General features: G+C 40.6%; 1 protein-coding gene across 9 annotated transcripts; it reads left to right on the top strand.

The window, feature by feature from the left end:
* The first annotated feature begins 798 nt into the window (after positions 1-798).
* Positions 799-27077, top strand: LOC106571367 (tumor protein D53). 9 transcript variants are annotated; one of them, XM_082961745.1, is made up of 8 exons: positions 845-1204; positions 8580-8606; positions 15373-15488; positions 16137-16285; positions 16914-17088; positions 21819-21920; positions 24818-24878; positions 25486-27077. In XM_082961745.1, exons 1-7 carry the CDS (start codon positions 1186-1188, stop codon positions 24854-24856), a joined length of 627 nt encoding a protein of 208 aa, XP_082817871.1. In that variant the 5' UTR covers positions 845-1185; the 3' UTR covers positions 24857-24878; positions 25486-27077. The 9 variants fall into 9 exon arrangements, with proteins under 9 accessions (XP_082817873.1, XP_082817871.1, XP_082817872.1 ...); XM_082961746.1 differs by having other exon boundaries at positions 846-1204; positions 25489-27077; XM_045695681.2 differs by lacking the exon at positions 16914-17088 and adding an exon at positions 24186-24224 and having other exon boundaries at positions 887-1204; positions 25489-27077.

Raw genomic sequence — 27077 nt, 5'->3', positions numbered from 1 at the left:
TTTGCTTATTTGAGCTGTTCTTACCATAATATGGACTTGGTCTTTTACCAAATAGGGCTTTCTTCTGTATACCACCCCTACCTTTTCACAACAAAACTGATTGGCTCAAACGCATTAAGAAGGAAATAAATTCCACAAATTAACTTTTAACAAGGCACACCTGTTAATTGAAATGCATTCCAGGAGACTACCTCAAGAACCTGGTTGAGAGAATGCCAAGAGTGTGCAAAGGTGTGTATTGGATCATTGTCCTGTTGAAAAACAAATGATTGTCCTACTAAGCGCAAACCAGATGGGATGGCGTATTGCTGCAGAATGCTGTGGTAGCCATGCTGGTTAAGTGTGCCTTGAATTCCAAATAAATCACTGGCAGTGTCACCAGCAAAGCACCCCTACAACATCACACCTAAAAATAAATAACTAAATATATATTTAATTATTTTTTTTGGGGGGGGGGGTTAACACTTTTTTCTTTTTTGGTTACTACATGATTCCATTTGTGTTATTTCATAACATTTTCTCAATTTTCTGATTGTATTAGATAATGTATTGATAAGCATGACACGCATCATTCGTTAGACAGGAAAGAGTATTTGGAATATGAAAACATTACAACCTTGTTTCAGATTCCTTTGTGAATAAAGGGCAGTCTAGTTGGATGCAATCCCCGGGACGTCCCAACTCTAACGCCACCCCATTGAAGTTTAACACATTTTTACATTTTAGCAGACATTGTTATCAAAAGCAATTTACAGGAGCAATTATGGTTACGTGCGTTGAAAGGCACATCGACAGACGTTTCTTCTAGTCGGCTCGGCGATTTGAACCAGAGACCTTTCTGTTACTGGCTCAATGCTGTTACCGCTAGGCTACCAGCTGCTCTACACTGGTTAAAGGGTTAGGGTTAGCTAAGGCTAAGGGTAGGGGTTAAGGTTAGGGTTTAGGGTAAGACCGTCCCAATGAGTCCAGATAGCGCTAACCTTATTTTTATGAGTCATTGGGTACACAACCATTGGTGTGTGTTGGACGCTCCGCCCATGGTGGCGGTACCGTAAAAACTGAGAGTGAAGGAAATCGTGTAAAGACTGGCATCTGACAGCACGCGACTATATCTACGTCCAAAGCGTTGTTTGCTAGAACTATTTATATTTACATGAAGTAGCCAACTGCTTCAGATTGTTTCGAATGGAGACCAGACAACAGGGTGAGTGAGAATTCCAACTCTCTAAAATTATAGAATAACATGTTGCACATAGTGGATTTTTGTTGTTGCATTTATTCAACTGGGTAGTATTTAGCCAATTTTTTTATACTTACAATTAGCAGAGATGAACGACAACTGTTGTTAGTGTATTCATATTTGATATAGACTTAGTTAACCTTAATGCATATATAACCGTAATAAGCAGTTGACCTTGTATATGGAATGATGGTCTTGATAGGTGCGTCATAACTTTTAATACATTCTTCCTCAAAAGACAAACATTTTATCAACAGAGTAGCCATTCGCGACCAGTTATCACATGACGCATGTAGGCTGCCTAATGGAGCACGTGGTTAACTTTTCAATTTCTGTCCAGTGTGCAACATCATGTTGCAACATGGTAACAAAATATCAAGTTCATGTGGATGTAATATTGCAATGTCCCTCTTTTGGTTAAAATTCATTTTGCAAACCATATGACTGGCTCAAGGGCAAGTCCACTATTTTCCCTCCCCACATAACCATCTGACAAAATAATTGAAACCTTGTGATAGGTATTTGGTTTGGAGAGGGTTTCTTTGTAGTTGGCCCGATCTTGCAAATAGCAAGATGGCTGTCATATCTTGTTCACACTAGATGAGGTTACCAGTTGAATACTGGATATTATAATCAACTCTCTGGTTCAAACAAGGTCTAGGCATTAGTTTTTATCAACCTCTGTTTATCAAGTTACAGTCAGTCTGTAATGCAGGGGTTTTCAACCGGAGTTCCGCGGTCACCTAGGGGTCCGTGGAGGTACTGCAGGGTGTGTGCGAAAATATATAAAGAAAGAAAAGTGTTTCCCCCCCAATGTTTTTATTAAAATCACTAGCAACAACAGAATATTTTTTTTTTTAACTACATACCTACAGTAGAAAAGAGGATAATATAATTTTTCTAATCCAGTCAATGTTAATTCTCAACTCCTAATATTGAGAAAAGTACACTAATTGGAGCTAATTACACTCACTGGAGTATTTGACATAAGCTTAGAAAAAGCACCCGTGAATAGATTACCAGGCTGTCAAGTGCCAATGGCTGCTGGTAAGCTTTCTTGACTGACTTGGACTTTAATTTTGCCAACCCATGGCTAACCTTTGTTTAAACAGCTGCTCTTAGTGAAAATAGGCTATGTTAGAGTTTACACTTCCTCTTCCAATTATAATGTGAGGAGGTCAAAATAATGAAAAACTATTTACCACATATTCATTTTAAAATGTTGTAAGCCAGTATGAGGGTTTGCACTCAAGCTAAAAAGAAAGGAGGCCTGTGCGTAAGATAAAATAAATATAAAGATAGTTCTAAAGGGACTAGCACTCAAACATTGAATAGGAATAACCCAAGGAGGGCGAGATTTAAAAAGAATATACTTCATTTAATCAATGCTCGAAAAAATACAAAGGGTGCAAAAAGTGAGGTGCAAAAAAAGGTGCAAAAGGTGCAAAAAAAGTTAACAAAGAGCATACGTTTCGGCCTTATACCTTCATCAGTGCTGTACAAAGCATTGATGACTTGATGACAAGACGTGAACATTTTTGGGGGGTTAATGGGGGTCCGTGGGTCGCCAGTTTGCCTGTGAGGCGGTCCCTGAGCCAGTGGCTTCTTCCTTGCTGAGTGGCCTTTGAGGTTATTTCGATATAGGACTCGTTTTACTGTGGATATAGATACTTTTGTTCCTGTTTCCTCCAGAATCTTCACAAGGTCCTTTGCTGTTGTTCTTGGATTGATTTGCACTTTTCTCACCAAAGTACATTAATCTCTAGGAGACAGAAGGCGTCTCCTTCCTGAGCGGTATGACGGCTGTGTGGTCGCATGGTGTTTATACTCGCGTACAATTGTTTGTACAGATGAACGCGGTACCTTCAGGCATTTGGAAATTGCTCCCAAGGATGAACCAGATTTGTGGAGGTCATTTTTCTGAGGTCTTGGCTGATTTTTTTATTTTTTTTTATTTTCCCATGATATCAAGCAAAGAGGCACTGAGTTTGAAGGTAGGCCTTGAAATACATCCACAGGTACACCTCCAATCGACTTAAATGATGTCAGTTAGCCTACCAGAAGCTTCTAAAGCCATGACATCATTTTCTGGAATTTTCCAAGCTGTTTAAAGGCACAGTCAACTTAGTGTATCTTCTGACCCACTGGAATTGTGATACAGTGAAATAATCTGTCTGTAAACAATTTTTGGGGAAATTACTTGTCATGCACAATGCAGATGTCCTAACCGACTTGCCAAAACTATAGTTTGTTAACAAGAAATTTGTGGAGTGGTTGAAAAACGAGTTTTAATGACGCCAACCTAAGTCAATGTAAACATCCAACTTAAACTGTAGATAGCAAGATTTCCCTTTTGGAATACTAAAGTTCTCTTGCATGTTATGTTTGAGCTGATTGAAATTTGTAAATGTTCTCTCGCTACATATACAGCCTAAAAGGATCTGTACGTGAATTGCCTAACCAGGGTCAACTTCATCAGGCAAACAATGAAACACCTATGAAATCTATGTATGTGTCAAAAATGTTCAGATGTTTGTTATCCTCTTACATCTAGAGGTTCCGCTAGCGGAACACCACTTCAATATCCAATTATAGGGTGTGGCGTGAAATACAAACTCCTCGAAAATCCGAAAACTTCAATTTTTCAAACATATGACTATTTTACACCATTTTAAAGACAAGACTCTCCTTTATCTAACCACACTGTCCGATTTCAAAAAGGCTTTACAACGAAAACAAAACATTAGATTATGTCAGCAGAGTACCCAGCCAGAAACCCCACCTCTTTAAGGAATACCTAGGATAGGATAAAGTAATCCTTCTAACCCCCCCCCCCCCTTAAAAGATTTAGATGCACTATTGTAAAGTGGTTGTTCCACTGGATATCATAAGGTGAATGCACCAATTTGTAAGTCGCTCTGGATAAGAGCGTCTGCTAAATGACTTAAATGTAATGTAAATGTAATGAAATAATCAGACACCCATTTTTCAAGCTAGCATTTAATGTCACAAAAACCAAAACCACAGCTAAATGCAGCACTAACCTTTGATGATCTTCATCAGATGACACTCCTAGGACATTATGTTATACAATACATGCATTTTTTGTTCAATCAAGTACATATTTATATCAAAAAACAGCTTTTTACATTAGCATGTGACGTTCAGAACTAGCATTCCCACCGAACACTTCCGGTGAATTTACTAAATTACTCACGATAAACGTTCACAAAAAACATAACAATTATTTTAAGAATTATAGATACAGAACTCCTTTATGCAATCGCGGTGTCCGATTTTAAAATAGCTTTTCGGTGAAAGCACATTTTGCAATATTCTGAGTAGATAGCTCGCCATCACGGGCTAGCTAATTTGACACCCACCAAGTTTGGTACTCACCAAACTCAGATTTACTATAAGAAAAATTGGATTACCTTTGCTGTTCTTCGTCAGAATGCACTCCCAGGACTTCTACTTCAACAACAAATGTTGGTTTGGTTCCAAATAATCCATAGTTATATCCAAATAGCGGCGTTTTGTTCGTGCGTTCAAGACACTATCCGAAGGGTAACGAAGGGTGACGCGCGGACGCGTATCGTGACAAAAAAATTCAAAATATTCCATTACCGTACTTCGACGCATGTCAAACGCTGTTTAAAATCAATTTTTATGCGACTTTTCTCGTAAAATAGCGATAATATTCCGACCGGGAGTCGTTGTTTTCGTTCAAAGACTGAAAAAGTAAAATGTACTCTTCACGTGCACGCGCACACCCGTCTCATTGTTCTCAGATCGACCACTTACCAAATGCGCTACTATTTTTCAGCCACTAACTATAGAGTCATCATTCAACGTTCTGGCGCCTTCTGAGAGCCTATGGGAGCCTTAGTATGTGTTACGTTACAGCAGAGATCCTCTGTTTTGGATAGAGATGACAAAGAAGGCAAAGAAATGGTCAGACAGGGTACTTCCTGTACAGAATCTTCTCAGGTTTTGGCCTGCCATTTTAGTTCTGTTATACTCACAGACACCATTCAAACAGTTTTAGAAACTTTGGAGTGTTTTCTATCCAAAGCTACTAATTGGATGCATATTCTAGTTTCTGGGCAGGAGTAATAACCAGATTAAATCGGGTACGTTTTTTATCCGTCCGTGAAAATACTGCCCCCTATCCATAACAAGTTATACACCATTTTTTTCTCTGGTTATGAACATGTAATATCCATAGGCTGTATGTTTAGAACATGTGACCTCCTTGGACAAAGTAGTCTAGGCCTATACACTGATTGTACAAAACATTAGGAACACCTGACCTTCCTAATATTGACTTGCATCCCCTTTTACCCTCAGAACAGCCTCAACTCGTTGGGCCATGTACTCTGCAAGGTGTGTGTGTTTGTGTTTGATTGTGTTCCACAGGGATGCTGCCCATGTTGACTCCAATGCTTCCAAAAGTTGTGTCAACTTGGCTGGAAGTCCTTTGTGTGGTGGACCATTCTTGATACACACGGGAAACTGTTGTGTGTGAAAAACCCAGCAGCGTTGCAGTTCTTGACACAGTCAAACTAGAGAACGACCGATACGGATTTTTTTAGGGCTGGAACAAAAAAAAAATTCGGGGTCAAGGAAGCCAATATTTTAGGTCGATATTCAATATCATTAGACAGCCATGTATGCATTAATGCATACATTTTTTTTTTAAATAAAACAATACATTTGACTTTGTGTTATGTAGTTAAATTGGAAAAAACAAAGGTAATAATACAGTGCATTCGGAATATATTCAGACCCCTTGACTTTTTCCACATTTTGTTAGGATCCAGCCTTACTCTAAAATTGATTACATTGATTTTTCATCAATCTACAAACAATACCCCATAATGACAATGCGAAAACAGGTTTTATAATTTTGCACAAATTTATTTTAAAAAAAATCAAAAACGGATGAGACTTGAAATTGAGCTTAGGTGCATTCTGTGTTCATTGATCATCCTTGAGATGTTTCTACAATTTGATTGAAGTCCACCTGTGCTAAATTCAATTGAATGGACATGATTTGGAAAGGCACACACCTGCCTATATAAGGTCCCACATTTGACAGTGCATGTCAGAGCAAAAAACAAGCCATGAGGTTGAAGGAATTGTCTGTAAAGCTCCAAGAATTGTGTTGAGGCACAGATCTGGGGAAGGGTACCAAAAAATGTCTGCAGCATTGAAGGTCCCCAAGAACACATTGGTCTCCATCATTCTTAAATGGAAGAAGTTTGGGACCACCAAGACTCTTCCGAGAGCTGGCCGCCCGACCAAACTGAGCAGTTGGATGAGAAGGGCCTTGGTCAGGGAGGTGACCAAGAACCCGATGGTCACTCTGACAGAGCTCCAGAGTTCCTCTGTGGAGATGGGAGAACCTTCCAGAAGGACAACCATCTCTGCAGCACTCCACCAATCAGGCCTTTATGGTAGACTGGCCAGACGGAAACCACTCCTCAGTAAAAGGCACATGACAGCCCGCTTGGAGTTTGCCAAAAGTTGTTGCTTTTGTAATTATGGAGTATTGTGTGTAAATTGATAAAGGAAAAAAATGATTTAATCACTTTTAGAATAAGGCTGTAACATAACAAAATGTGGAAATAGTAAAGGGGTCTGAATACTTTCCGAATGCACTGTAATTTCATTTGAATGGTAATTCTCTTGATTAACTGGGTTAAGATGGCATGACCAGCATTTAAAGCACTTCATGGCTACCAACGTTTATTTTCTACAGGTTATTTAAAATATGATGGAGAAAAAAAACATGACTGTAAATAATTCATTACAAAAATGAAGAAACAAACTTTCAAATGAAAGCAAACTTCTTTGCAGGGAAAAAACATATTTGAATAAATGTGGGTTTTGACATTGTCATAACCAGCCATAAAATAACGCAATATATGTTACAACAGGTGAACATATATGGGTCATGACAGTGTTATGACAGGTTATGAGAAGTTGTCAGCTGTTGTGACATACTATGACATGGTTATGACCATGTCATAATGTGTTATGATGATAGGTTAAGTAAAGTGTTACCAAAAATAATGTACTATTTACTCCACACAATTTCCCTGACACCCAAAAGTACTCATTACATTTTAAATGTTTAGCAGGACAGGAAAATGTTCCAATTCACACACTTATCAAGAGATAAGTCCCTGGCCCTTCTTCCTCTGAGCTGGCAGACTCGCCAAACACACATGCTTAGTTTGTAAATTGTCTGTGTTGGCGTGTGCCCCTGGCTATCCTTAAATAAATAAACAAGACAATAGTGCCATCTGGTTTGCTTAATATAAGGAAATTAAAGTTATTTATACTTTTACTTTTGATACTTAAGTATATTTAAAAGTAGATTTTGGCTGATCTGTGGCATCTATGGTTTGCCTTCTATATTGCCCTACTGATCAACAACATTTGCATAAAATCATCACTCAAGCATGTCACACCTGTATGGAAGGACATCATATAGGCACTGCTGTTAGTTTGAGAATATAAAAGAACATCTGTTCAATGCAAATGGGTCCAACGTAACGTCATGATTTATGATCACGGATGCTTATGAAACGTATTTTTTTGTCATTTACCTTTATATGGATTATTTAATTTTTTTTAGCTGCCAGGACGCATCTCTAAACAATTTAGCTGCCAGGACGCATCTCTAAACAACTCAATTGACTAGTGCCGCTATCGGTCAATAAATGGGCGAACTTGATCCTACTACTACGGTTGGATAGAGCGATGGCTGTAACTCCGCACACTTTCACATCTCTTCATCGCTCATATCACTTGCTGCTGTTTCCTGCTACTATGAGAACTATCTCAATGGCGATGACATTTGCTACCAAGCATTAAATGTGAATAATATCTAGCAAGGAGAGCGTGGGTAGGAAAAAAAGGTTAAACGAGGATGCACGTTAGACTAGAAAAGGCCAATATCGGACCGCTATATCGGCCTGGCCGATTATCAGTCAATCTCTAACTCAAACTGGTGCGCCTGGCACCTACTATCATACCCCGTGAAAAGGCACGTCAATCTTTTGTTTTGCTTATTCACCCTCTGAATGGCACACATAAACAATCGTTGTCTCAATGCTTAAAAATCCTTCTTTAATCTACACTGCTTTGAAGTGGATTTAACAAGTGACATCAATACGGGATCATAGCTTTCACCTGAATTCACCTGGCCAGCCTATGTCATGGAAAGCGGTGATCCTAATGTTTTGTACACTTAGTGTATATCTGATCAATAATGACTCATTTCATAAAATTAACAATCTTTCCCCCTCGTTTCTGCTTCCAAATGAAGAAAGAGGACAAGGACATATCAGGACAGGTATGCTGCTTCTCTGATTATCTGACTGCCCTTCACAGGAATGTTCATGTGATGTGTCCCTTCTGACTGGAGTAATGCAGTATTACTGATTCATGTTTTAAGTCTCACTATCGTGAGTGACTGAAGGACTGCACTCACTCTCACCTCCCTCCACCAATTGGATAAAAACACCCCAGACAGTGTTAATTCACCTAATGAGTTTGAGAGAAACCATTTGATGAAGTTGCAGTCAGAGGACTATCTGAAATGGCATCTTTGACTTGAGCTAGCTATCACCACTACTTAATTCTGCTATGGCTGAGGCGAAGGACTGTGGTAAATCTAGTTTGATAATCCCTGAGGAAAATCCCACTACTATAGCCAGGTCAGAAATGATGTAACAGGCCGAGATGGTCTAAAACGGAAGCAAAAAGTGGAACCAATTTCCAGATAACCTTGTTTATTTACTAACTGATCCATTTGATTTACCGTGGTTAAGAGCTCATTGGTAAGGGATTGGGGATTTACAGTAACACTTCCGGTTATGTTGGCTGCGTGCTCCGTCTGACACACTTCGTTAAGGTTACAGGATTTGTTTCTTCTGTCAATACGTAATGCAGGTAATTTTACTGCATGGGTAAACTCATTGAACATCAATGAGTTAGCGGTGATAATAGGAGATGGCAGTGCTATCGCTTTCAATGTGCACGGGTCGAGAGGAGAGGGTGTCAGTACATTTTCCATGTCGTCAAAATGGAGAGAGAGACAATCATTGTGATACCCACTGTGATACCATCACTAATAGACAGATATTTCACCTTGGATGACAGACTTTAGCATGGCCAGAGCAGCCACAGTGTGAGAGATATGCCTTTCAGTTTTCCTATAGGTTCATATCAGGTTGATTGATTCTGTGTGAACAACACTGGGCTAGCTGTCAATACTACATAATCTGTGGTGTGGAGAAGGTTGTACAGCAAAACAATAATGACTTTGAGAACCTAGCATATGAAAATGAGAGAGTGTATTTCTACAGCTCTGGCCTCTGTGCTGCTGAATATGATTAGTGTGAGTTAGGTGAGGATGAGTTGTCATGCCACAGACTACCTTCAGACTACCCAGACCTGCTGACCTGAACTGGGAATGTGACAATGACGTGTTCAGATGCGGAACATCCGAAATAGACTCCAAAATCAGGAGTACACAAGGACAGATACTGTAACCTTTTAGAGTTTATGTAGTATTACAGAACCCTGACTGATTGTGGTTGGTTTGATTTGATCGTACGTACATACATATCCCAACCAGAAGCCATGGATTACAGGCAACATCCACACTGATCTAAAAGCTAGAGCTGCCGCTTTCAAGGAGTGGGACACTAATCTGGACACTTATAAGAAATCCCACTACGACCTCTGATGAGCCATCAAACAATCAAAACGTCAATACAGGACTAAGATCTACTCCTCCTATGCCGGCTGTGATGCTTGTCGGATGTGGTAGGGCTTGCAAACTATCATGGAATGCAAAGGGAAAGCTGCCCAGTGATGTGAGAATACCAGAAGAGCCAAACGCCTTCTATGCTCGTTTCGAGGCAAGCAACACTGAACCATGCATGAGAGCACCAGCTGTTACGGAGGACTGTGTGATCTCGCTCTCCGTAGCCGATGTGGGTAAGACCTTTAAACAGGTACACTTTCACAAGGTCGCAGGGACAGACGGATTACCAGGACGTGTACTCAGAGCATGTGCTGACCAGCTGGCAAGTATCTTCACTGACATTTTCAACCTCTCCCTGACCCAGTCTGTAATACCTAAATGTTTCAAGAAGACCACCATAGTCCCTGTGCCCAAGAATGCCAAGGTAACCTGTCTAAATGACTATCGCCCCGTAGCACTCACATCTGTGGCCCTGAAATGCTTTGAAAGGGTGTTGATGTGAGTCATGACCAGCATCATCCCAAATAGACTACTATTTACTAGTTAACACAAAATAATGTATGTCATATAAAATATATTCACCCCGCTCAGTATTGTAATCAAAACTTACCAGAAAATATGTGGTCCTTGGCTCAGACTTTGTAGTAGTGTGGGCTCAATATCGTCTCATTAGTGTGCAAGATCTTGAGAATCAGCTGTACATGTGATGGAAGAGTGCTCTGCACATGGGATGGAAGAATACACTGTGCATGCAGAGGGGATAGTTTAACCAAAATGTGCCACAAGACATAGAATTGCCTTGTGTATGCCACAAAAAAAAGGTACACTGTTATAAGCTAACTTTTTTAGCTGAATTTAGCAAAATTCCGAAAATTCCCGGGCTTAACTTCCCATGGAAAAGTTCCAGAAAAATTCTGGAAATTTACCCGGAGAGTTTCCAACCCTTTGCAACCCTATCCCTACCTATATGTACATATCTACCTCAATTACCTTCTACCCCAGCATATCGAATTAGTTCTGGTACCCTGTTTATATAGCCATGTTATCATTACTCATTGTGTATTTATTCCTCATGTTATTTTTATTTAAAAAAAAATGTCTTCATTATTGGGAAGTAAGTAAGCGTTTCACTGTTAGTCTAACTTGTTGTTTACAAAGTATGTGACAAATAACATTTGAGTCTCCAGAGTTGAACCCAATTGAAAACTTGTGGGTTGAGTTGAATAGGGCAGTCCATTAGTGCAGACAAAGGATATCAAGCATCTGGAAAGATTCTGTATGGAGGAAGGGTCTAATGGTCTATTCCTCAAATGTGTTTTCCAATCTCAGTGCCGTTGTCCTGGCAAGGGGAGGGTGAACAAAGTATTGAAAACAAGGGTGCCAATAATTTTGACAACCATTCTTTTGTAGAAAAATAAATGATTACTTGATAAACAAAATCTCTTTCTCTGAGTAATTGTATTTGTATAAGAGTATCATTTTTCTTCATACAATATAGCTGAGTATTTGAAATATTTATTTTATAGTCTTTGTTCATCTCTATCAAGGGCGCCAATAATTTTGGCAGTGACTGTGGTGCTCTGAGTGACTGAGGCAGGGAGGGGGTGAGGTTTAGAGCTGTGTGGTGCAACAGCAATGTGATATTCAGATGACAGGCTGCCAGGGAGTCAAGAGGAAATTCAGAGTCCATCGACTTCCGGCTGCATGGTTTCCTGTTGTTTTTGTGCTCTTTCATATTGATTGCCATATTGATTATTTAAGGAACATGAGAAAATGTTAATGTATCCACAGCAGGGACCTCATTCAGGGCCTCAGGAACAATGCTAATGGGCGCAGAACCTCACACTGGCAACACAAACACAAGACCTCTAAATAGTCAGATTTAAATTGAGTGAGCCCAGTGTTGACAGGTTGACATGTCTTAATGACAACAAAAGGATTTAATGAATAAGATAATGATTAGGTTTGCACGTCTACGTGGCAAGTTGCTAAGCAACATATCCCTACCGGGGCCTACCCTTTCACAGTGAAAAGATAGAAACCGCTGTTCAAAGTAAACTGAATCCTTTCCCATTTGAGATGAGCAAAGTGTCAGTAGAAAACTAATGAGGTAAATCGAATGACCATACAATGCTGCGTTTGGTTATATTGTGCTCTGAAATATATTGACTATTACAAGCACTGAAGCAAGGCAAAATGACAGAGCTGAAGAGTGATTCACATGGAGAGCTGCAGTTCATAACGTGGAAGGCTACATGAAAGGCTCCAAATAAAGGTAACGGCTCCAAAGGCTTCTGATGAGAAAGTATTGGACTCCGTTCCCCAGCACAGCCTTCCTTTCTGTTATTGGGTTATGTGGCCAAACTGCATCACAAGCTCTGTGCCATGCCACCATTCATCTGCAGATGTAATGAGAAGCCAGGCCTCAAAGACGTGACGTTAGTTGCCGTCTTTGGACAAAAACATCCGCTAGCTAGCTTCGTTTTAGGAAACTTGTCGTTGCTCAATAACATCCCTTCAGTTTAGATGTCGTAGTTTTATGTCCTGGCTCAGAGCTTTTCAACCTTGGGATTAGTGTAGGTTGGGATTTCTATACAGTTTACATTGTCAGGTGTGTTACTGTAGGCTTGTATAGAATGTACAGCCACAGTCTCTTTACTGTACTTCTTATGCAGTTATGAGACTATTGGTAGTAGGGACAATTCATGGCTGATCTAATCTGCAGAGGGAACACCATGTCAGGGCTTTGGCCATTACTTCATCAGTCTGTGCGTCAGTCGTTTTGAGCAGGGCTGCAGATATTGACCAGACATTCAGTGCTTCACGTACCAGGAAGTGTTATGATGTTTGTCTGGTTTTGCTTATATTGTAACTGTAAACGCACAAATGCATGCATGCCTGCACGCACACACACCCACACTTATTATCATGTAATTAGATCACTATTAGGTTCCAGAAACAATTGCAATAAACAATAGATTTGTGCTCCTATTTAATTAGACACTGTTAGTCAGACCTATTGACCTTTTTTGTTTTAGTGGAACTAGATAAGAAACAACATCGAAGACGGTTAATTAAGTGATAATGCCAGATAAACTGGTGTTGGGAGAATATATTGCTATTCGTATAGGGCCGGCAAACTGTGCTAATATATCCTCAACACCGGCTTCGAGGGCATTATCACTTTTATACAACGGGTTACCAACATATTCAAATAATACTTCAAAAAGAAAGGAGGACCAAGGCACTCTTCATATAATTGATTAAAATGCCTTTATTAGTATGGCATGTTCAATAGAAACAATGTTTTTAAAAAACCGACGCGTTTCGGCTGCATGGCCTTCATCAGGGTGTACAAAGAAATAATACAATGTTCTCTGTTTAACAGCTTTCCCAATTAACCATAATTAGAAGGGGGAGTGGTTAAAATTGATTGGACACACCTACTAGTAAGCAATAGTATACACACTTTAAAGTGAAATACTGTAGCTATGTTATCATAAAAATGTAACTCCAAACTAGAAGTATCAGAACACTTAGAAAGGTAGTTCTAACCTTAAATATGTCTGGGCGAAGTGTCAAGAATAAGAAAGCAATATATTCCATAGTACACTAGAACACAGCAAAACATGAACAACAAGAGTCTAAACATAGCTGAGGGCAATTGAGCAAAATATCCACTAGATGACAGCAAATGTACCCATCACAACCCTACAGGAAGGGTGAGAAATCCATATCTTCATTTAAACCCGGGTATTTAGTGGTCTGTAGTTTGTAAATCCAAAAACTTTCCATTTGGTTTAACTGTTTAAGACGGTCCCCTTTTCTAATAGAGGCCGGTATATGATCAATACCCATAGCTTGTAGGGAGGCAGGGTTGCCATGGTGTAAGGACTTGTAGTGCCTTGCCATGGGGTAGTCTTCATTGCCTACCCGTATGGCGTACTTGTGTTCCGCTAGGCGATCTTGAAGGCGTCTCTTAGTCCGTCCAATGTAGAACACCTTGCACTGTGGACATTCCAATCTATAGATGACATGAGTGGTTGATATATTTTCATTATTCATACTATTTCATCCTTCCACGAGATATAGTCCCGACACAAATCTAAGGTTGCTACCCAAGTCAGCTGGTTGGTTGTTCTATCGGTTCGGTTGCCGGAGACACGCCCCAATCGTTAAGTCTTTTTGTTCCGCATCTATGGACGCGACCCAGTCGTTCGTTCTAAATGCTAGCCAACCACGGCTAACTTACGGTCACATCAAACAGTGCAGCCAAAATGACAGAAAAGTAGCTGCATTTGCGTTTTAAGCAGTTTTATAGTGCCATTTATTTGGATACATCCATAACAATGAGCTAATGATACGTGATTTCACCTGGCGTAGAAAATGTACTCTTTCATCAGGACACTTTTGTTCAGAGCAGGAGCTAGGCAACACCACAGGTAACACAATCACTTCAAACTGAAAATGGAAAGACTGCAAACTAGCTGCATTTCGTTTTACCTGTTTTCTATTGACATTTCTTTGTATATATCCATAAAAATTATGCCAGCTGATTCATGATTTCGACTGGCTGAGAAAAGCTGTCTGTCTGTCTCGTCCCGACTCACGACACGTTCATTACTATGGGACAGCTGAAGATCGAATTTCAATATTGAAAACCGATGATCTCCGCTGTTGAAAACCAAATGCTAGTCTAAAATAAATGGGAGATAATGTCTAGATGCTTTTTATAGTGGAGACCAAGTTTATAAATTGCTTTGCTGGGCTGATGAGACAGTGGCTCACGCAGTGAGATGGAACAGAGTAAATGGGCACGTCAACGTCATAGCTTTAGCCGGTGATAACTTTTGGAATAGACACCAGCTAGAATGCAGTTTTAACCAATCAGCATCCAGGATTAGACCCACCTAGTTGTATAAGCTTTAATAGATAACTGGTGGCCTTCTGGAACAGGTTAGCATTACTTTTCTCTGAACTATCCAGAAGATACTGTATCTTAGCTTTAAATGCATAAAAATATAAATGGGCTTGGAAATAGAAGCTCTAGTGTAGAGTATTATGATGGTCATGCTGGGTATATTGCCATTGTCTCAGTGACGCAGAGCAGTGATCTAGTTCATTATGTCTGAACTGTGGCCATGTTACTATGGCAACAGATTTGTGGATCTGCCTTGCTGTAGCCTACTCAGCTCTTCTAGTTGGACCATTTCACAGCAGGGTGCCTGAGTTACTAGCCATGACTTACTGTATGTGATTGTTAATGTCCACCATATGAGAGTTTGTAGTTTCCTAACTTTTGGAGAGTTGGTTTAGTTTTTAAGCCTCCATCCTTGTCTATCCCCAGGTCTGTTGGACCCAGAGCCTGTAACAGAAGTAGATGAAGAGATGGTGTCAGATGTGGACCTCAACAACACTATGACTGATGAAGAGAGGGAGGAAATATTGAGTGAACTCACAAAGGTAGTCCCTCTCATCAGCACTTTTCACTGATCTGTTTTTCAATGTTTAGCTTGGTATGTTGATCGAGTTGGATTCAAGAAAGCTCTACCTTCATTCTGTCCATCCAAATAAGCGAAAGACTGCTAAAAAGTTAGTACACTTATCTTGCTCACATGGGCAGACAGTGTTGGACAATGGGAGAGATTTATTATCAGGAAAATAGGACCGGAAGTAGAGGGCATTATGAGTTATGTAAATGCTGGCAGCTCTATCGGCAGAACTCTTTTCATATTATGATTCAGCATAATTGGGATTTGGGTTACAGTTGTTACTGCCGGTCACTGTTTCCTCTGGTGTTGACCTCGGGCCAACTGGGCTCAGGCCAAATACACTGTACTGTGTTATAAGGGAGAGTCAGTGTTCTGTACTTCAGTTCCCTCAGTTTATTATTACAGCTCTATAACCAACATCTATGTAGTGTCGTTCTGTAGCGTATTAGGCTTCATCCCAAAATAATATTACACTTTTTGAGCATTCCAAATGAATGCTCTATAAAGCAAATAAGGTCACATATGGATACTTGAGCCCAAGGGGAAATTAGTATCCCTCTCTTACTCCATTTCTCTAATTCTCTTTTTTCTCTGTTTTTCTTTATGTTTATCCCTCTAGTTAGAGGAAGAAATCTCCACCCTGAGGCAAGTGTTGGCCTCCAAAGAGAAACACCACTCAGAGCTCAAAGCCAAACTGGGTATAACACCACTCAGTGAGTTCAAACAGAACTTCAACAAGAGCTGGTATGACATGCAGACTTCCACTGCGTAAGTACCCAACATATTTCAGTGTGTGTATTATGCTTGTGTGATGTGTCAAATATGTTGTTACAATACATTCCAATGTGCATGGAGCCAGAGGGATGGGGAGGGGGGATCTAAATTAGACTCCTACAGTTGCCATTTATTGTTGCCATTTAAAGACTGTCTCAGAGTAAGTGCATAAGCTTAGCATTTGGAGAAGAAAATAGGAAAATGGCACTCGGGCCCTTAAGGTGTTTTGCTCCTTACACCAGAGATTGCCTTTATGGGCATCACAGAGTGATGTATGTGTGGATCCGGTCTGTTCAGGCTCAGTGAGGCAGACATTGACATGGAGCAAGCAGCCTATTAGTGCTGTTACATCTACAGCAGCACAGTGCTGCCTGCCAGGCTGCCTGGCCCAGGACACGTCTGCCCACGGGAGCAGCCAGTCAAATTAAACAGCAGCTTCAGGCTCTCTCTGAGACACTGATCAACATCAAAACAATGTGTGCAGTTCTGACCAGGACAAACCCTGAAAGATATGTTAAGTGGACCGCTGATTTGTTTTGTGGAGCTCATATACACTGAGCGGATAAAACATTAGGAGCACCTTCCTAATATTGCGTTGCACCCTCTTTTGCCCTCCGAACAGCCTCCATTCGTCGGGGCATGGACTCTACAAGGTGTTGAAAGTGTTCTACAGGGATGCTGGCCATGTTGACTCCAATGCTTCCCACAGATGTGTCAAGTTGGCTGAATGTCCTTTGGGTGGTGGACCATTCTGGGGAAAACCCAACAGCGTTGCAGTTCTTAGTACACTCAAACCGGTGTGCCTGGCACCTACTAACATAACCTGTTCAAAGACACTTAAATATTTTGTCTTGTCCATTCACCCTCTGAATAGCACACATACACAATCCATGTCACAACTGTCTCAAGGCTTGAAAATCCTTATTTAACCTGTCTCCTCCCCTTCATCTACACAGATTGAAGTCGATTTAACAGGTGACATCAATAAGGGATCATAGCTTTCACCTGGTCAGTCTATATCATGGAAAGACCAGGTGTTCACTCAGTGTAGGTCAGTCCTGTATATATAGCCATTTTGTGTGAACAGCCATACAGTCGGCCTAGATTTCATTCCTCCATCTCGGGTCTGTGTGTTTCCAGAGTGGCCTTGTCTCCCTGGTTATTCAGTTACCAGAGTCACACTTTAACTAGGTGCGCAAATGAGCAGTGCCCCTCTCCAATCACTGTTACCATGGTGAGGGGGAACCGCAAGTCGCCAGGGCCAAGCAGATCCGGTGGTGCTGAGGGATCATTGGCTGGATGGGAGAGGAGAGGAGATTAGGGGGCCTCCACTATGGAAATTCCACAACATATCTCCTTAATCTCCAGTCTCAACACCAACGCAAAACAGGGACAAGTGTGAAGGAGGTCAACAACTCCCTCAACGGCTGAGCTGTATCTATTGTCAGTGTGGTTTGTTGTTGGCGTCCGTTGTTTACTAGATAGCTACGGTAGTTACCCTGGTAACCAAACAGACTTGCTAGTTTAGCTAACCAAACAGTCAGTCCTAGCTTGCTATTATGTAAATCGAATTCCGCAATACCAATAATGTTTTCAATTTGATCTTTTGCTTTCAAAATCAGCTAAAACATAGAACATGTAGGAATTAACTATAGCCATTGAATTCTACCGTGCTGATATGCCGTGCGCTATAGGGAAATAACGGACGCTCTAGAAGGCCCTTCAAGCCAATCAGAAACAAGTATTCAACAATGCCGCGGTTTAATTAAACAATAAGCCACAAGGCAGTGCTGTATCATTAATACAGTCACAGGTGAATGGTGTTGTTGGTCAACCCATTTACCTGTGACAGTATTCGTGATATATCACTGCTTCGCATGCATTATTGCTTTATAAAACGCTTGCCATCATATTACAATAACAATGAATTACATGTTTTCATTTAAACAGTTATTTTGAGTCCATTCATGCAATTTCATTCTTCCACCAGAAGATATTGTCCGGACAATGATCTGGGTGTTAGTTATTTTGGTCATGTTGCTCCAGACGTTTAATTGCTCCAGTCGTTTAATTATTTTTGTGTAGTTGCTATGCGAAAGGCTCGTTGTCCTACATAAACATAATGGTTGCTGTGTAGCCTCTAACTTATTGTCACTTGCTAGCTAGCTAACTTCAGCTAATTCAGTCACATCAAATATTGAACCTGCAATGGCAGTACACTAGCTGCATTTTCGTTTCTTTGAACTTTTTTCGATTGGCGTTTACATGGATATGTCCATGATATTGGGGTTGGTGCATGATTTTGACTGGCTCAGAAAAAGTTGTCTCGTCTACATGGAAACCATGTGTTTGAGTTCGATACCCTTCCATTCATTCCGTTCCAGCCATTACTATGAGCCCGTCCTCCCCAATTAAGGTGCCACCAACCTCCTGTGTTATAAAAGCACATTGCACAATCCATGGGTCAGATGCAGACCATAGACTATAAGTCTGGACACCATTCACTCTATGGTACTACAGAGATCGAAATTCAAAAGGGAAACATTGTTTCCGAGGTCGGACAGACAGACTGCAAGGCTTATATTAACCCCCGCTGTACCAAACTAAACGTTAGGCCGGAAGCAAGGACAAATAATGTGCGAGTTGAGATAAATACAAGAGATGATTCGGACAGCAACATGAACATGATATTCTGATGGAGGCGTAGTGATCATTTTCAGATGGAACTGTTAGCAGGCAGAGTGTGTCTGACGGCCAGATGCGGACCTCAGATTTCCATGCAGTCTGTGTCTAATGCACTGAGCGGTAATCAGGCTCTTGGGCCTGGGGCTCTGAGAGGTTGGAAGCCAGGCAGGCAGCACATCCTGGTCTCATAGACTAGACGTAACATAGTAAATCCGGGACACTCAAATTAGTATGATATGTTACTTTTGGTATGGGTATATAAGACATATGGTTACTTATGGCAAAAATGAAAGTAAGGGAAAGGGGGGATACCTAATGCATTCAACTGAAATGTGTCTTCCACATTTAACTCAACCCCTGGTCGGTTAATGGGTAGGTGTATAACCCGACTGTCTAACAACCCAAAGGTTGCGAGTTTGAATCACAGACAATTTTAGCTAATTAGCAACTTTTCAACTACTTACTACTTTTGAGATAATTTGCAACTACTTAGCATGTTGGCTAACCCTTTCCTAACATTAACCCTTCCCCTAATCCCTTGAGCTAATCCTTTCTCTAACTCTAACCCTTTAACCTAACACCTAAACTTAACCGCTAACCCTAACCCCTAGCCTAGCTAACGTTAGCCAGTTAGCTAAAGTTGCCACCTAGCTAGAATTTGTAACATGTCATACATTTAGCAAATGTGTAACGTAGTTCATTTTGCAAATTCATAACATAATGTACATTTTGCAAATTCATAACATATAATGCAAGTTGGGTGATGGACATCCACAAATTATTACATACCATACGAAACGTAACATATCATACCAAATGTAGTGTCTCGGAATTTACATACAGAAAAATACGAAATGCTCGGAGACCAGGTTTGGCTTCAGACTAGCAGGCTGTTAGACCTAGAAAACAAAGAGGAAAATCAATGGCTTCCCTTTATAGGCCAGCGCCCTAACAGTGGTATTTAAGCTGTACAAATTATCAAAGTGATGCTCTCCTCTGTTTCCCATCGATTCTGCAGCATCAATAGGGAAACAGTCTTTCTCACCCGTGCCTTGCTCAGGTACAGTGCCTTCGGAAAGTATTCAGACCCCTTGACTTTTTCCACATTTTGTTATGTTACAGCCTTATTCTAAAATTGATTAAATTGTTTTTATCCATCATCAATATCCAATAATGACAAAGCAAAAACAGGTTTTTAGAATTTATTGCTAATTTATAAACTGAAATATCACATTTATACTATAGTATTCAGACCCTTTAGTCAGTACTTTGTTGAAGCACCTTTGGCAGCGATAACAGCATTGAGTCTTCTTGGGTATGATGCTACAAGCTTGGCACAGCTGTATTTGGGGAGTTTCTCCCATTCTTCTCTGCAGATCATCTCAAGCTCTGTCAGGTTGGATGGGGAATGTCACTGCACAGCTATTTTCAGGTCTCTCCAGAGATGTTTGATGGGGTTCAAGTCCGGGCTCTTGTTGGGCCACTCAAGGACATTCAGAGACTTGTCTCGAAGCCACTCCTGCGTTGTCTTGGCTTTGTGCTTAGGGTCGTTGTCCCGTTGGAAGGTGAACCTTCGCCCCCAGTCTGAGGTACTGAGTGTTCTGGAGCAGGTTTTCATCAATGATTTCTCTGTACTTTGCTCTGTTAATCTTAGCCTCGATCCTGACTAGTCTCCCATCCCCACAGCATATTGCTGCCACCACCATGCTTCACCGTAGGGATGGTGCAAGTTTTCCTCCCAACCTGACGCTTGGAATTCAGGCCAAAGAGTTCAATCTTGGTTTCATCAGACCAGAGAATCTTGTTTCTTATGGTCTGAGAGTCTTTAGGTGCCTTTTGGCAAACTCCAAGCGGGCTGTTATGTGCATTTTTACTGCGGAGTGGCTTCCGTCTGGCCACTCTACCATAAAGGCCTGATTGGTAGAGTGCTGCAGAGATGGTTGTCCTTCTGGAAGGTTCTTTCATCTCCACATAGGAACTCCAGAGCTCTGTCAGAGTGACCATCGGGTTCTTGGTCACCCCCTTGACTAAGGCCCTTCTTCCCTGATTGCTCAGTTTTGGCTGGGCAACCAGCTCTAGGGAGAGTCTTGGTAGTGCCTAACTTTTTCCATTTAAGAATGATGGAGGCCATTGTGTTCTTGGGGACCTTCAATGCTGCAGAAATGTTTTGGTACCCTTCCCCAGATCTGTGCTTGGACACAGTCCTGTCTCGGAGCTCTACGGACAATTCCTTCAACGTCACGGCTTGGCTTTTGCTCTGACATGCACTGTCAACTGTGGGACCTGATAGACAGGTGTGTGCCTTTCCAAATCATGTCCAGTCAGTTGAATTTACCACAGGTGGACTCCAAACAAGTTGTAGAAACATCTCAAGGATGATCAATGGAAACAGGATGCACCTGAGCTCAATTTTGAGTCTCGTAGCAAAGGGTCTGAATACTTATGTAAATAAGGTATTTCTGTTTTTTATTTGCTAAAATGTAATTAAATGTTGCATTTAATCCATTTTAGAATAAGGCTGTATCGTAACAAAATGTGGAAAAAGTCCAGGAGTCTGAATGCTTTCCAAAGGCACTGTATGTACACTATATACAGTGAATAAAAATGAATCAAATCTGCTGTCCACAGGTAAAGGATATTCCCATCGGGCAGATTTGTATAGATATGATTCTAAGCTGGAGTATCAGTTACACCCTGGCTCCAACTCTGACTATGAAACTAATCTGTGTGTGTGTGTCGTGAACAGTGTTCTGGACAGGGATGGGAAGAGCACAGGAGTGGCTGTCCTAAGGTATCCTGTTCTTTGTCTGTTTTGATCATCACCGTCTTTTCATTTGGCCAGGTACAAAAAGACATCGGAGACGTTGAGCATGGCAGGTCAGAAAACGACAGCAGCGTTCACCGCACTGGGAACAGCCATCAGCAGGAAGTTTGGGGATATGAGGTACAATGTTACTTGAGACTATGGCAACCACACATCAAAATATTTAATATCCTATCAACTAAATCCTTATGCTACATCTTTAAGCCTACAGCTATTGAAACAGAATACAGGTGCCCTCCAGTCAGAATGACCACGCTCCCCCCTCGTCTCTGCTTCTTTGCACCCAGTCTGCCTTGTCATGTGCCCAATCCTGACTGTTGCTGGGGTTGACCCAGACAATCTGTTACAGGGGACATGTTTGCGTTGCGTAAGCCCAGAGTAAGCGGCTTTCTGCAGGCCAGATTGGATGCAGGCCCGGGGTGGGTTTGGATCAGGGCTTGGAGAGCTGTGATCAGGGCTGGGAGAGCTGTGGGCTAGCCCACAGTGACCCTCGGGGTGGCTCCTGACCACGATCGGCCCTGAAGGACTGGAGCTCTGACAGGGCATGGTGGCACAATAGAGCTCCATGGCTGGCCAGTATTCTGGTTCTACACTCAGCCACTGGGGAGCTATCGTATCATAGACAGCTGTCACTGGTAATGCAATACTCAGACTAACCATGACAAAGGAAAACTGTGATTTACTGTTATACCAGTCCATGTCATGTAGTGTGTGATGTAGAGGTATCAGGCTTTGTTTTGTTCTTTTAATATCTTCGTCATTATTGCATGATAATAACACAACAAAATACTTGGAATGTTTAACATTAATCCAGAGAGACAAATAGACATTCTTTAATGTATTCCAGCATGTTTTGCCTTGAGTTAATGTATCCCAGAAGGTATGCCCCCTAGTTTGTTTGTGTGTGCATGCAAATTAGTTCCTGTGTGGATTTTTCGTGTGAATTACATATACAGTACAACACATTATTTTCACTATGTTGCCCAGTGAAATGAAAAAGTGCCCTGGCCCACTTGCATTGGGTTTGAAATATGCTAAAAGTATTATTTAGCTCCGAGGTACCAGACAGTGCAAGGTATGTTGCCTGTGGTGATACTTGCTGCTGGCTTTACTTTGGCGACTCCCTTACTGTAATGAAACCTTCGGCACTACAGACTGCAGATTTTTTTTTAAATAGTTGCAACCCAAACATTTGCATTCTATTTCATAATGTAGGCCTACAGTACAGCATACAGTATGGCATTGCCATAGCTTGGATGATTGATTGGTTAACTGTGTGTTTGAAGTGTGTGTGGACTGGATCTTTATGTGGCTTTTCTTGAAAAGAAGATTAATTAAACTCTTTGCAGTATTTCTGAAATTAAGTCACAATGTACAGTATAAGCGGGGCACTTGATACTGTCATTCAAATGTCTTGAAATATGTTTGTTTTTTCATCTCTTTCTACGCATCAAAAGATCAAATTCACTTGGGTAAGATATTGTGTTTCATTGTAATCTCAGTAGTCTTATACTTCTGATTTGGAGTCTGATATTCTGTATGTCTTTGCAATGACTCCACTGAAACTAGTCAAAAGACCAACTAAGATACTTAAATATGAGCGTAATTAGGATGATGACTACCAACTGAATGGGATCATTTCCAGGATTCCATTGATTTGATTGAGACAATTCCAGTGCAGTCACATAATACTGAATACGCCAGCTCCTCAGATCTGTAGCAAACTGACCAGTAGGCATGCATGACTTAGTGTTGTTGACCATAACATGTTTTATTTGAGGGTAGTCAAATATGGTTACAGTTGAGTTTATTTTTCTTTCTCTTTTGTACAATTACCATTACTAGTTCTCTAGAAGTTGTTAGTCATATAAATATGGATAAGTCATCACTTTAGATGATACTGCATGACTAAGTCGTCTAAGAACAGTGTTGAGTAGGGAACTACATGTAGTTGAACTAGTAATTTAACTACATAAATGTTTTGCAGTAGGTTTGTGGTAGTTTAACTGAACTCAAATAGTAGTGTTTTTTTACCATGTAGCGGTGTAAGTAACTACTGGAACTACACACTACTTTTCGGGCTAAAATAAAATATGGGTGAAGTAAGCAATACTTTCCTTTCCCAACACTGTCTAAGAACATATATCATATGACAGTATATAAGCTATTATATTCCGCTATAATATTTCAATCTAAGAATTGAATGTTTCTTTTAGGCAATTGGATGATGGGTAGATCTCTATTATAGAAATGTCTAGAAAAGTTGCCGTACTGTAGACTAGAGGGTGGGTGTTTGTGTGTGTGTGCTCTGTGATTTCTGCTTTCTGTAAATCCATGTTAATGATTTAACTTCTCTCTTACCTGGGCCATGCTCTCTGGGGACAGCTACTCTATCCGCCACTCAATGAGCATGCCCGCTATGAGGTAATTGTGTGTAGTGATAAGAGTAAATACTCCACTAGATCCCCATCCTTAACCACCCAGTCATTCTTGTTGTCTTAAGGCTGAATGTTTGTAAGAATTATGATGAGGAGAATTGGTATTGTTTCAGAATTTACAGGTAAAACATAATATTGGTCTATTTACTGCAGCAGTCATCAGGACAAGATAAATACATTTCTAGCTATCTGACCTGTTTATTAAAAGATAAATGTGTGAAAATACTGCAATCATAGAAATTCTAACACTAGAAAAAGCAACCTTTCAATTACACTGAGCATACAGGTCTTCTCACAGTGTTGTGTTGATAGAGGACTGTAAGTGCAGGCAGCTTTAGTATAGAGAGGACTGTAAGTGCAGGCAGCTTTAGTATAGAGAGGACTGTAAGTGCAGGCAGCTTTAGTATAGAGAGGACTGTAAGTGCCGGCAGCTTTAGTTAAACTGTACACAACAGTAAAGGTACAGTATGGTTGCTGGCTTCAACCATTGTGCAGTTCTGCTTCATGGTGACTCAGATACATGTTGTATGCTAAAATTATAGTATTGTGGGAAACTGATCTGACTAATCATCCCATCAGGAACTCGCCCAGTTTCAAGTCCTTCGAGGAGAAGGTTGAATGCACTGTTTCCAACATAAAGGTAATGTGAAACATTACACATGTTGCTGTCAGAGCAATGACTGAGAGCTATGAGAGATTTATTTACGTAATGTTGAAGTTAGGCCAGGATTCAATCCGATTGCGGATTTGGACAATGCCCCATTTTAAAGGTAATTTTCCAATTTGAGATATGCAGCGTTTTTTAAGAATGTGTCCCTTCCGAATGCGGGAACATTGCCATTAAAATGTGCATTGCGGACAAAGCACGATCGGATTGAATCCCGGCCTAAGCAAAGTCAACGTAAGTGAGTAAACATTATGGGCCTCAACAGTATTGAGGTCTTTCTTGTTGACTCCTTTCTTTCAAAGCTTCACTTCCTCTAGTTTAGGTATCACATTGGGCGGCGCACAATTGCTCCAGGTTTGGCCAGTGTAGGCCGTCATTGTAAATAATAATTTGTTCTTAACTGACTTGCCTAGTTAAATCTTTTTCTTCTTTTTTTTAATTCTAATGTTGTCATAGAGCCTAATGTTGTCATCAGCAGGGTTGTTAGAACACCAGAGAAATGTCAGATTCTTATAGGTTTTAACATTTTGGTTTGTTTTTGTGTGTGTGTGTGTGTGCCTCTGCATTTTTGGATTTGGAGCAGACCAAGGTGGGAAGCCAAGGGGGTGGAGGGAGTTTTGAGGAGGTGTTGTCTTCAGCCGCCCATGCCAGTGCCCAAGAAACCCCCAGCAACAACATGTCCGAGAGCAGTGATCATGAGAGGACCTACTAGACCAGTCTGAACCACTCAACTACCTCCCCAGACCAGGATTAGCACTCTACTGCCCCTCAATGGCCCAGAGGCCACATTACATTACCTGATGTGGAGTGCATGACATAGGCCTATCTACCCAAAGCCCCATCAAGTACCAACACAAATGTGCATTATCTACCTCCTACTTAGCTCTATATGCGTTTCCATACAACATCAAAAAGAAAGATTGTGATACTGTAAAGTACTCCTGTCCTTGATATTTAATTTCTATGATTACAACTATTAGCTTTTTGTATAATTATTTTTTTTTTGTATTATCATTAGGACCTAGGGCTCTATTCAATTCGTATTGTGGAAGTCCAGTGTTACAGCGTGAAACATTTTAAAGGCAATGTTCCTGCATTCACAGTAAACGCTGCATATGTTAGCTCAATCGGAAATGTATCTTTTACATTTCTATTGTGCAATCTGTACGGCTTCAGCAATACACATTGAGTAGAGCCCCTACTTTCCAAGAGTGGACAGTCATATAACACTATTGGGGGGAGGAAGTTGTATTTGATACTTATACTTGAAATTGCATGTGCTGGGTTTGTAGGGCAGTACTGCACTGTTAATGGGGACCAAGGTAAGGCCTTGTGCTGGATTCTACTGAATACACTGTCACACCTTTGAATCATACTAATATCTCCTTTATTCCAACTGTGCACTGTTTGCACATGAGCCTTGATCGGAGGCAGAATGACCATCCAGTGTATGTATATGATACACAATTTATGCTTATTATAGGTCACAGCTGTCAAGCGGTGTAGATGCTTTGACACCCTGTGGGATTAAAAGTTTATTTTTAATGTGTTTATTTCTGGTTATTACTGCTAATCTTCAATAATGGACCATACAGCTGGGTTCTTTTCTATTTACATAATTAACACATTTTCTCCTTGTGTTTATTGTTCAAGTAGTTTTTATTGTTTTTTAACTTAACTGTGACGTTTATCAGACATTCAGGTGATAGATGTTCTCAGACATTTACTGATTTTAGACCTAGATTCAATCAGATCAAGTGTTAACCGGTGATAGCTGACACCCGCATAGACTGATGTTTTGGCGGAGTCACAAAGCCAAACCTGTCCCACTCGCATTGGAATTTCAGAATTAGAAAATCTAGGCTATATAGAAATAAAGTTGCTCAAATTGAAAAGCATTCAAACAAAATAAAATAGAGGATTTCTATCAACCTAATTGAGATGTACTGTAGATAACATCTCACATTCCAGTGTTCGAATTTGTAAACAAGGCTGCATGGGTTTTCTCTTAATGCGACGCCATGCATGTTAACTGTAGGTATAATGCCAGGAGCCGCATGTGGATTTGACCGCTCTAACACAGTTCCACATCCAACACTGCCAAAAAAAACTGCTATGTGAATATACTGTCTTTTCTGCAGTATCATTATTAAATAATTTGTTGCAAACCAA

Source organism: Salmo salar, chromosome 15, assembly GCF_965601325.2.
Source record: "Salmo salar chromosome 15, fSalSal1, whole genome shotgun sequence".
In the NCBI taxonomy this organism is placed as follows: Eukaryota; Metazoa; Chordata; class Actinopteri; order Salmoniformes; family Salmonidae; genus Salmo; species Salmo salar.
Note: the sequence above shows the minus strand (reverse complement) of the source record. Positions and strands in the feature narration are given on the sequence as shown.

Excerpts from the sequence above, each read along its gene's own strand:
- LOC106571367 (XM_045695681.2), top strand. Across the intron at positions 21,921-24,185 it reads AGGAAGTTTGGGGATATGAG|CTACTCTATCCGCCACTCAA; the intron begins GTACAATGTTAC and ends CTCTGGGGACAG. Across the intron at positions 24,225-24,817 it reads ATGAGCATGCCCGCTATGAG|GAACTCGCCCAGTTTCAAGT; the intron begins GTAATTGTGTGT and ends TCATCCCATCAG.